The sequence below is a fragment of the Scomber scombrus genome, chromosome 10 (assembly GCF_963691925.1).
Source record: "Scomber scombrus chromosome 10, fScoSco1.1, whole genome shotgun sequence".
Classification (NCBI taxonomy): Eukaryota; Metazoa; Chordata; class Actinopteri; order Scombriformes; family Scombridae; genus Scomber; species Scomber scombrus.
The window spans coordinates 4,663,982-4,675,259 of NC_084979.1; the positions used below are offsets into that span (position 1 = coordinate 4,663,982).

At 41.7% G+C, this 11,278-nt stretch overlaps 1 protein-coding gene across 1 annotated transcript in view; it reads right to left on the reverse strand.

Annotated features, from left to right (window-relative positions):
• The window catches only part of bcl2l1 (BCL2 like 1), a 27,990-nt gene extending 18,374 nt beyond the window's left edge, over positions 1-9,616 (reverse strand). Inside the window, exons 1-2 of the mRNA XM_062426985.1 lie at positions 9,555-9,616; positions 5,217-6,014 (exon numbers count right to left, since the gene is read on the reverse strand). Of these exons, the coding sequence (XP_062282969.1) occupies positions 5,217-5,777 (561 nt within the window). The 5' untranslated portion in view covers positions 5,778-6,014; positions 9,555-9,616. The remainder of the gene's footprint in view (positions 1-5,216; positions 6,015-9,554) is intronic.
• Between the last annotated feature and the right edge of the window lie 1,662 nt (positions 9,617-11,278).

Consider the following 11,278-nt stretch of genomic DNA (forward strand, 5'->3'; position numbering starts at 1 on the left):
GTACATAAGTCAGCCAAGGAGAATGGCACAAAGGAAGCTCAGGTGTTTCCCCTGTCAAAACAAGTCAATGGTCTGGCCTCCATAGGCTTTAATTACAGCATCGGTGTCTAACCCACTTTACTACACAGCCAGCCCTCCTTATACACTGTATATAAACATACTGTTAATGTCACCTTCCACTAGTCTAACGCTGGCAATATTCTACAACAACAACAACAACAACCTATCAGTCCATCTTTCGATACTTTCCTACCTCCCCAGCCTGTCTGTAGCTCTCAGTGCCTGTTTCCTATGGGAGACGTCAATCTTTGGTGCATATCTTTTCTCTTTTTGTAATATTTATTTATTTTTATCTCTTTTATTTCTTAAAGGCTTAGTGATTTCACACAGAACAGCTGGGCACTACTTTTTTAGCAAACCTTACTTAAAGTAGAGGAAATAGAGCATTTGTTTGGGGACTACTTTCAGCGGCGGATTAATCCACATTTGCTGTTTTAGTGAGTATTTCCTCTAAATGGGACAGTGTTAGTGAGAAAAGAAATGTCCCCCAGTTTAAATGTTACTTAAACAGGAGGGAATAGTGTATTTATTTGGGGGACTACTTTCAGTGGCGGATTAATCCACATTTGCTGCTTTAGTGTGTACTTTCTGCAGGAGGACAGTGTTAATGAGAGTAGAGAGGTCACCCACTTTAACAGTGTGGCTTATTAATGTGTTTCTGGTAACAATGGAGCTCTATAGACTCTCTGAATACTTGTTAGTAAAAGCAATTCATTGTTAGTTTTGGTTTTTAATGAGATTATTATAAGATGAATAATATGAGATATATAGCAGCTGTTCTTTAAGTGACAGGGGCGATAAAAAACAAAACACAATAGGCTACGAAAACAAGGCAATCTAGACTGCTAGAGGACATTTTTCTTGTACTTAACTTTTCCCTGACCTTATCGAGACCGTCGACAGCACTGAGCAACACAACTGGGCTAATGGTCTCTTTTTTTCCCTTGTTTCTCTCCCTCCTCACTCCTCCTCCTCCCTCCATCCCCATCCAGCTCCAGCCTGGCTTCCCCAGACCGTGGCAGCGAGGCTCTTCTAAATGAGTTTAGCCTTTATTAGTCTGTCAAGGGGGGAAAAAAGAACACATTTTCCCCCCTGGTAGCGGGTGGAGATATTATTCATCTATAATTGGTAATAACCCCCCCCCCCCCCGTACCCCCACCTTGAGCTTGAGGCGGCTCAATCTCCACTGAGTAATCACTGCCATCGCCTGCTCCGCTGGAAACAACGTTATTATTAGGTCGACGGCAGCGTCTCTACCTCTGCTTGTCTGATAAGGAGGTTTATTATGTGAAAATATATGACTTTACTCTTGAGCTTGTGTTTTTTTAGAATGTGAAGCTACAGAGCTAACATATCTAAGCATCCTGGGCAGCTCAGCCTCTGAAATGAGCTCCGGAGGGATCGTTTAGTGCTGAGGCGTTAGTTTCACTTTTCAGTATCTGCCTGTCACCTCAAGTATTTCACCACATCAAAAAAAAAAAAGCTGTCTCACACAGTGGGTTTTAGAAGCCCGCAGCTCTATGTGACAGGTTACAAGGTGACCTCAGCTTAAAACTGCTCATTTATTTAATAACTATTATTTTATTCAGATTAGGATGAGATCAAGTCAGGAGATTTTTTTGTGTGGATATTAGATAAACTGAACGCTCATTTTTCATATGATGTTTCTGACACATAAACCCCCAGCCCCCAGAAATATTTGAACTATTCCTTTAAAATTAATTTTTCTTTATATTAAAAATTCTGTGTAAATGTATTGAAAATCTACACAGACTGATTGATAGTGCTGCCACGCATGATTATTTATTAACCCTGACATACTGTTCATATCAGTCATTAATAAATGATTGATTAATCTTATGGAGAGAAAAAAGACATTCATAATCACTATTTTATCCTCCAGGAGAACATTCTATAGAATGTGATGAATACAGCAACATGTTTGAAAGCTGATTTTTAAATGTTTCTACTAAACACAAGTCAAATTTGTACATTTACATATATAAAAATGTGCATCAGCTGCAAGAAATGTGTATAGGGTCTTTTTACAGATCTTGAATGTAAAAAAAAAAGGGTCAAATTTGACCCTGAACAGTATGTAAAGGGTTAATTGAGAAAATAATGTTATAAATCAAATGTTTTGCTTGTGATAAATACTCACAATGTCAGAAAAACTGTTAAAAAAAATGTCGCTCAAGATGTATTAAAATCCTCACCTTTGGGAATTTACTATTATTATTGGCATTTTCGTGAAAAATGTATAAAATAATGAAATGAAGATTTAATTTTTTGTCAATTTACTCATCCATTAATTGACAAATCACAATCATGTGCAGAAGCATAGTAGAAAATTAACCTCCCTGATCAGATGGTATAGTTTTGGGATCAGCTCTACAGTGTCAGACTGTGGACTTCACTGAGCCACAAATACTCTAAACTACCAAGTTATATGTGTAACACCTCCGGAGATGAAATCACTCAAGTTTATAATGTCGACACTATTTTTTTTTAAACTTGAGTTGAGAAAGTGACCTTGCTACCGCGGTGCAGACTTAATATTTCATCATCAAGCTAACAGCGAGGGCGCACCTGCCTCACAGCTACACTCCGCTTCCCCACATCTGCCAACGGCTCTGCGATTCATCCCCGGGAGGAAGAGGAGGAGGGAGGGAGGGAGGCACCAGGGGAGGGAGGGAAGAAAGAAAGAAAAGAAAAAAAAAAAAAGAAGTAAAAAGAAAAACAACAGAGTCTCATGTGGGTTTCGCTGGTACCTTTCAGAGGGAAAAGTGTAGGCTGACTTTGAACAGACAGACTGCAAAAAGAGAGAAAAAGTGATGGAGGAAGAGATATTGAGATAAAAAAGCGACAGTGATGGGAAGAGATGACAGGACTCTGGCGGTAAAGCACCTACTGCATCTATTTCAGTTTTCCGCTGTGGCTTGGGACAACCCCTTGTTGGGGCAGGTGTGTGCGTCAACTTGCCAACACAGGGACACACACACACCTACACCTATAGAGCCTGTGATGTCAACTGGATCCAAAACTGCATAAAAATTAAATACATACACAGAAAAAGAGAGACAGAGAGAGGGCCAGGGGTGGGGGGGGGCAGAGAGTGGTATCATGTGACGGTTTGGAGAAGTGAAACTGTAACAGCTCCATTCAACATTTCACATCCAGTCATTCACATTCTTCTCCAAATCTGGGTTACCCTCGCATGCAAAACCACAACGCTATTAATGCTGTTAGTTCAACTTGTTATTAAGCAAACTAGTCTTGTACAAGCGTGTAAAAATGATGTGCGTGTGGGAGGAAAAGTGTGTGTGGGTTAGATCATTTTGACTGTATGAGATCATGGAGATCAGCATTGTGACGGATGTGTTGATGGCTGTTTTGACGACAGTGACGGTAAAAATATGTACTTCTGGTCAGGATGAGAAATGATGTAAGCTAATTAGATCATCTTCCTCGTGTGTTCACACTGAATCTGCTCCAGTTTTGGTGATAAACACTTTTTAAAAAGGGTGTTTATATTAGGACAATTTATACATTATTCTTCATAATTCTCAATCGTCTTTTCTAGAACTTATACTTACTTACAGTATTTCGTAAGGTTTGAGCCTTTAGTATCTGCCTCTTGCCTCCTGATTCCATCCTTTCATCCTCTTTATCTCCAGGTTTCAGTCCATCGCTAAAATATATAAAATCTCCATCTGCAGCGCAAACAACAGCAACGCCACAATCCACCCAATCAGATTGTCCCCTCTCGGTATGCTTTCCAGCCACTAGGATGTCAGTTTCCATAGGACTGACCTCCGACCTGGTGTGTTATACAGAGCAGGAGAGAACACAAACAGCCCCTCCCCTCCTCTCCTCTCCTCTCCTCTCCTCTCCCTGTCGCTCCTGCTCTCCTTCATACCATCACTATCACCATCAAATGGCCAGCACAAAGAGAAAGAGCTGACCTTAACTGTCCCACACACACACACACACACACACATACACACACACACATACACACACACACATGCTGGCACTATCAGTACCAGAACGGCCCACTTGGAGCTCACCCCGAAGAAAACAGGGCTTTCATCTGTAGGCAGCTGCCTTGGTGAACAACATGACACAAACAGAAAAAAAGGGGACAGAAGCAGGACAGGGGGAGGAGATAAAAAATAGACTTATAGTGGTGGAAAAAGAAAAAAAAAAAAAGCACAAAGCTCAGAGAGCCAATCAACTGACCGGAGTGAAACAAAGCGCTATCTGTTAAAAGCCCTGGACTTCATCCCGCCCTGTGATGAGAGAACTTCGATCCCCGGGCGGGTTGGGCAGCAGGCAGCAGGCAGCAAAGCCCCTGATGTAGCCTGTTAAGCTCCCACTTCGATTCAGCTCATTGAGCTCCGTGCTGCTGATCAATTAGAGAACAGCTGAACCAGCTGCTGACCACACAAACATTCTGCTTTTTACTTGTTTCCAGCACAGACACTGTTTTTACCCCATGAGCTCGTGTGTTGCCTTTTATCTACGTCTTCTCTGTTTTATCTAATCTGAACGTCTATTTTTCTCCTCTCCTCTGGTTCCACCCCTCACTGTGTCATGTCACTATCTCACACAGAACGATGCACTATTGTATTGGTAGCGTGCTGGCTTATCTGAGGCCAGTCACAACCTATATATGATGGAGTGATGAAATCACAGAGGTCATACACCTCTGAGACTTACAGTCTCTGGAGCTTGCTCAGATAGAAACTGACCAACAGGCAGGATATCAACACACCTCAGAATGTCTGCTGTTATATTTAACCGACAGGAAACCACACATGTGCCAGCACATATGACTAAAGAGGACATCACAGCATCCCTACACTTTTATCTACAACCAGTTATAAAAATAAAGATGTAATTTACCCTTTATTTCAGACACTGACCGCTCTCAGCTGTGGTGTGTGTGGGAAAAACCCCATCTTATTCATCTTCAAGTGTCCACATTGTAATTTTCCATCCACCTCAGCTCATTTACTCATCTAATTGAACCCAGTAATGAAGGGTGCTTGTGTGAAAAGAAAGCAGCATCACATTAAAAGCACTCCAAACACATTTTTCTATGCGTGTCATTTCTGTGTGTGTGTGTGTGTGTATGTTACAGAGAGACTCACCCATCCTCCTTGGCTCTGGATCCAGGGCTCAATGTGGTTGTCCAGGTAGACCGTCATCCACTCTATGATCCTGCCCACCAGCGGGCTCATCTCCTTCTCCACGCACTCGACACACAGCGCCCCGCCGAAAGCAAAAAGCCCTACGATGCGCCCCCAGTTGACTCCGTCCCGGAACACCTCGTCCATGACGTTCTCGAAGCTTTGGTAGGCTGTGGCCGGCGTGATGTGCAGCTGGTTGTGCAGGTCGCTGAAGGCGCGGGCGTACCGCAGCTCGAACTCGTTGGCCGAGTCCCTGAGCGCCTCTTTCACCGCTTCCAGACTCGTCGTCGATGGCAACCGCTGCTCCCTCAGCGGGGATGCCGGCGGGGTCCCGGGACTCGTGCCGTTAAACGTCCCGTTGGCGTGTGTCGCTACCCTCGGCTGCTCCTCCTCCCCCGACCCCGCCTCATTGCCCTCAGTCCTGTTGGGGGCTTCTACGAGTCCCATGTGGTTGAGAGGGTAGTTCCTCTGGGAGAGTTTATATTTAATGTAGTTAATCACCAGTTCTCTGTTCTGAGACATTTTTGAATTTAAAAATATCAGCTTCTTTTTCGTTGTCTTCTTCTTCTTCTTCTTCTTCGCTCTGGTCCGTCTCTGCTCCTCTCTCGTTCGAGCCTCCTTGTGTTACAGCGATCACACTTTGTGCCAGGCTGTCTCCCTGTGGTCTTTACGTTCAGACCACCATCGTCAGCTGATACCCAGAGGACACTTGGGGGGTAAAAACCAAACCTACACAAGGCTGACCAATCAGCTCAGACCCTGTAGAGAGAAAACAATGAAAAAGGTCAAAGTCTGGACAGTCTATAGCACATGATGTGTATGGTGTGTGTGTGTGTGTTAGGAAAAAGGGGAGAGTCTGCGGGGGGACGGCTGCAGATTTTCAAATTAAATTTGGACAGGTGGGGTCAAAGTGCATCTCTCTAATTGGGCTGTTACATATGGAGCAGATGGCAACGATATTAATGAGACAGTAGCGGAGCGAGCGTGTGCGTACGTGTGTGAGAGAAATAAGAGAGAACGAGAGAGAGAGAGACAGAGAGGAGGAGGAGGAGGTGTGAGGAAGGTGAGGTTGAGGTGAGAGAAGATCAGAGGGACACACAGACAGACACAGTCTCCTCCTGATCGGCGACTTCTGACCATCAGTCTGAGCTTTTTAGGCACCGGGCTTGTCTCGGCTCCAGACTGTCACACATTGACACACATAAGTTACTTTACTGTGTTATTATCTCATTATCAGTCAGCTAAAGGCTTCATTACTATTATTATTGTAATTATAAGGTGTAGGTGTAGATATTAGTTGCTGCTGCTTTCCCTCTTGACTGCAGCTTTTACAGTTCAGTCTCATTCAGCTACATTTAAGTTTCAATGACCAAATAAAGAAAGTAAAGGTGATGAAAGTTTTACCGCTTTGACCGTAATGGCACTGAATTCCAGTACACTCAGTGGAATGAACAACTAATGAACTGACAGCCAGAAATGAAAGACTGTTATCAAATGGTTTCGAATGCAGGTTCGAATCCCACGTCAGACACAGTTAACCTGTACATGTGTTATTAAGTAATAAGAGATAATAGATACAAAATAAAAGGATGACAAGAGCAGGAGAGAACGACTGAATATTTATGGTGGTTAAAAAAACCTGTTAAATCAACTGAATATCTACAAACATTCATATTAAAGCTGCAACGATTAGTCAAGTTGATTCCTAATTTCAGTCATTCGTGGAGAAGAAAACTGTTCCCAGCTTGTCAAAATGTGAGTATTTAATGCTTTTCTTTGCCATATATGATAATAAGATGAACTGGTAAAATTGGTAAAATAAAGCAAGTTATTTGAAAACATTTCCTTAAGCTGTGGGAGAGATGTGTCACTTTTTTTTTTAATGGCTCTGAAAATTAAAGAGTATTTTTTTTTATTAAAGAAAGTCTTAATTAGTGGTTATATTCCACCATCTGCTTGCTGTCACTGTCTAAAAATATTGTGCTAATGTTACCCTCAGACACCAGCTCAAGATTAAATCATGATGTACAGTAAACACTGACTTCATTAAACATTCATGTCAATATCTCTCAGCCTGTAAATTGACTTTAAGTGGCTCTACACCCTTGAAACAAAAGACAATGTTACAAAGCAATTGTCTGACAAAGCCTGTCCCTCATCTTCTTTATTCTGTCACCATCCCATTAACTACTGCAGCAGCCACACACACACACACACACACACACACACACACACACACACACACACACACACACACACACACACACACACACACACACACACACACACACACACACACACACACACACACACACACACACACACACACACACACAAAGATGTGGGAGGACAATGACCTACAGCTGATTCAGAAACTGAACCTGACCTTTCCTGTGACAATACTGACATTTAAAGCTGATAAGTAGTTGAACCTAATAATTAGGTAGTGAGGCAGAAAGAAGGGGAGCTCCATGCAAATAGTAGCGGAAACATTACATAATATATGACTACACATCATAACAGCACAATGGAAAAGCCCGTCCCAGTCAAACCTGACTGCTGCTTAAAACAAGCTGGACTTTAAAATTAAACCCAACACTTCTTACCCTGTTACGTTCAGGAGCATATTTAGTTATATTTCGCTGTCAAAAGACGTAGAAACACCCTCTTATTGCGGATAAAAAAGACGCACAAGGCGCCAGTGTTTACAATGGCCACATGGTCTCGAGCCACCAGCACGTGGCTCCTGCTTTAAGCAGCCCAGCACTGATGTAAACACCACGATGCTCCTACGGCGAAGGGGAGCCTGAACGCCTCACCTGTACGTGACAAACGCTCAAATATTAACTCCTATGAATAAAACTGAAAGGCTGTGCGGGTGTTTATTACGGTGGAATCTGGACTGTAATTTATAGATAAAGCTATACTGTCTGTGTAGGCTTTTAGATAAAGAGAGAGAGAGAGAGAGAGTGTGAGAGTGTATGTGTTTAAGTACAGACGTGAACACGCGCACACATGCTCACTCACATATACATTTGTATTCCCGTTTTTAGAGCATACAAAGACTAAAAACAGCGTCTTACCAGCAGTACTAACTTCAAAATAAAAGCACACGGAGTGAAATCCTCGTTTCGTTCACCGTTTTCCCGCAGTTAAAACGTCCCGTTGCTGTCAAGTCTGCGTGTCGGTACAAAAAAACCTGTCAAAATCCACGACTATAAACCATCCACTGTGGTCTCTGGAATGTTATGAGTGTGTGTTCTGGTTTGTGTGTTTTCACGTATCCTCCCACGCCCCCTCCCTCTCTCGCTCTCTCCCTCTCTCTCTCTCTCTCTCTCTCTCCACTTAGTGCATGCCCAGCCCTCCCCTATATTACGTAACAAGACGCCTTTACGAGATGTTCACGGGTATCGTCGAGGCTCCTCATATATACACATAAAAACACACATATTATATTTAAATTCACCCGACACTAAAAATTACACAGTTTCCTAAACTGTACATCGTGCAAATGAACAGTGACATGAAAATAAAGGGTTAATTCATTTAGCTAACCGTGTGTACACAGCTGCTTTGTTTACGTTGAATGCATTATTTTGTGTAGCTACATGCTAACAACACGCCTCCTCGTTTCTTTAAGAAAAAAAAAAGTCACTAGTGTTAAAATGGACGCTTGTTTTTTTATTCCACATCCACATTTAAAATTAGCGTCTCTCATAAGAAGCACACACCCCTCTTAACTTACATATCATTTAACTAATGAGCGGACTGGTTTTACCTGAAGGAGCCTGAACGCAGCATCAGCCCTTTCTCCAGTCAGAGGATAATAAGACTTTTAACCTCAACGTATAAAAATTCCTTGTGTGCGACTCCACCACACTTAGTAATCATCATTACAAAGCATTACCAGACGAGGCAGCTCCCTCCTCAGCCTGCCTAACATTACTGTGGCTGCCTGCCTGAATATGGCTGTCACTGTCATTGAAGGCGTAGTGTAGTTGCATATTCACAGACTGCGAAAGCACTACTGTGAAATTAACCGTTTCCTAAAGCTTAGAAATGTTTTTAAGGATATCAAAAAAATGATATTTGATGGTGGAGGGAGAAAAAAAAGCTCACAGGAAACACATTTACGGATACGCGTTCTTCCCAATCTGTCGAGCTCCTTCCTCTCGCTGGATTCAGAGAGGAAAAGCCTCCCTCTCCCGTTTCTCTTCTCCCCCCCAAAACCTAATTTTAACCAACACTACAGCAGGTATCCACTATTTTACAATTCAAACGACCGCCAGAGACTCTTACTTGCAGGGTGGTCTCCATAAAATCATGTCTGGTTTCCACAGCTCGGCAGGGATAAATCCAGCAGTCATAATGCTAGCCTGTCAGGCTAAAAACGCCGACGACGTAGATGACGCAGAGAATAGCCCCGCCTCTCTGGTCACGTCTGTTCACGTCATTTATACACACAGAGCAGCAGTAAAAGAAAAGAAAAAACATAGAGCAGCGGTAAAAGAAAAGAAAAAACACATAGCAGCGGTCACTAATGTTGAAATAATGCAAAGTCTACCTAGGACCCCTCCTCACATGTTGCATTGTTTACCTGGAAGTTACTCACTTGATTAATCGGTTAATTGTTTTTTTAGTAAAATCCAAAACTCCAGAAAATAGTCGGTTTGGTTTTGCCTTACATTCTAAAACCTCAAAATATTCAGTTTCTCGTCATATTCAATAAAGAAAAGCAATAAATCATCACATATGAGAAGCTCAAACCTGATCTATTTTCTTCATCTCTGCTTAAAAAAATTATTCAATTATCAAAATAGTCGATTAATCTTCTGTCCATCCACTCATAGGTGAATCGAGGAACCTTGCAGCTCTAGAAAAAGTATTTAATTATTTGAATCACTTTTAGAAGCTTGATGAAGTCAAACAAAGACATACACAAGAAGTAAAGCAAAAAAAAGAAAAAAAGCTAAAAAATAATATTTAAAAAATCTGGTTCGTTTCCCCCCCAGTATCACATCCTGTGTTATCATCTCGCGACCCGTTGTGGGGGTCACGACCCCCAGGTTGACAGCTTCAACCCAATGTGAAGAGTTTGCAATAAAGCTTCACGTCTGACCCGCATATGAATTATTTAAGGTGCTGGGTGATGTCTCATTGTTACTGGGTTATGAATTATGGCCTTTTTTCTTAACACGGACGTATGCAGCAGCTGTTTAGCAGCTTTCCACTTTACTTGCCAAAACAAAGGATGCGAGAGGTCTCCATGGTAACCTTTGTTACCCCAAAATCTAGCGCGCTTCAGCAGAGTACCAGTTGGAATGAAGCGCCACCATGTGGACATAGGATGTAAAGACACTGGAAACCACTAACTTCCAACTAAATGACTTATTTTAAAATAATCATTAGGGTCAGTGAGGCAGATAATGATGAACAGATGATGATAATGATTAACAGATTTAGGATAAAGGTTAAATTCTTTGATATTTGCAGACATGCAGGGTTAAAACTGTATTTAGTCTCTCTGAGCAAGTCACTGAACCCTTGCCAGCTGAAAGAATCTCCTTAAAATAACCCATTAAATCTCTTTATATCATTTCATTAATATACCACCCATGACATAAACAGCTTTAAGGTTATTAACTCAATCAATAATCAATGGAGTGGATCAGAATTCAGGTTTATTGATTACTTCACCAAATGCTTGGAAGATTACATCACAATATTATGTATAGAACAGTATAGCGCTTTCATTTCTATGTATCTTACATTGAAAACTTTACAGTCTGCATTTTTTTTCATTTACTGTATATATATATTTATATGTTCCCTAAGCTTTAGGGAAGAAAAGTAGACATCCATAGTAGCGAGGGAAGGAATGCTTCTCAAAAAGAAAAAAAATATATTTAAATGCACTTTAAATAATTACATACATCCTTCTTTCTTTTTTAATAAAAAAAAGGCATGAAATAAAGGAGGACTCAGGAATGCAGAGATTTTCCAGTTATCTCTGTAGATGGGAG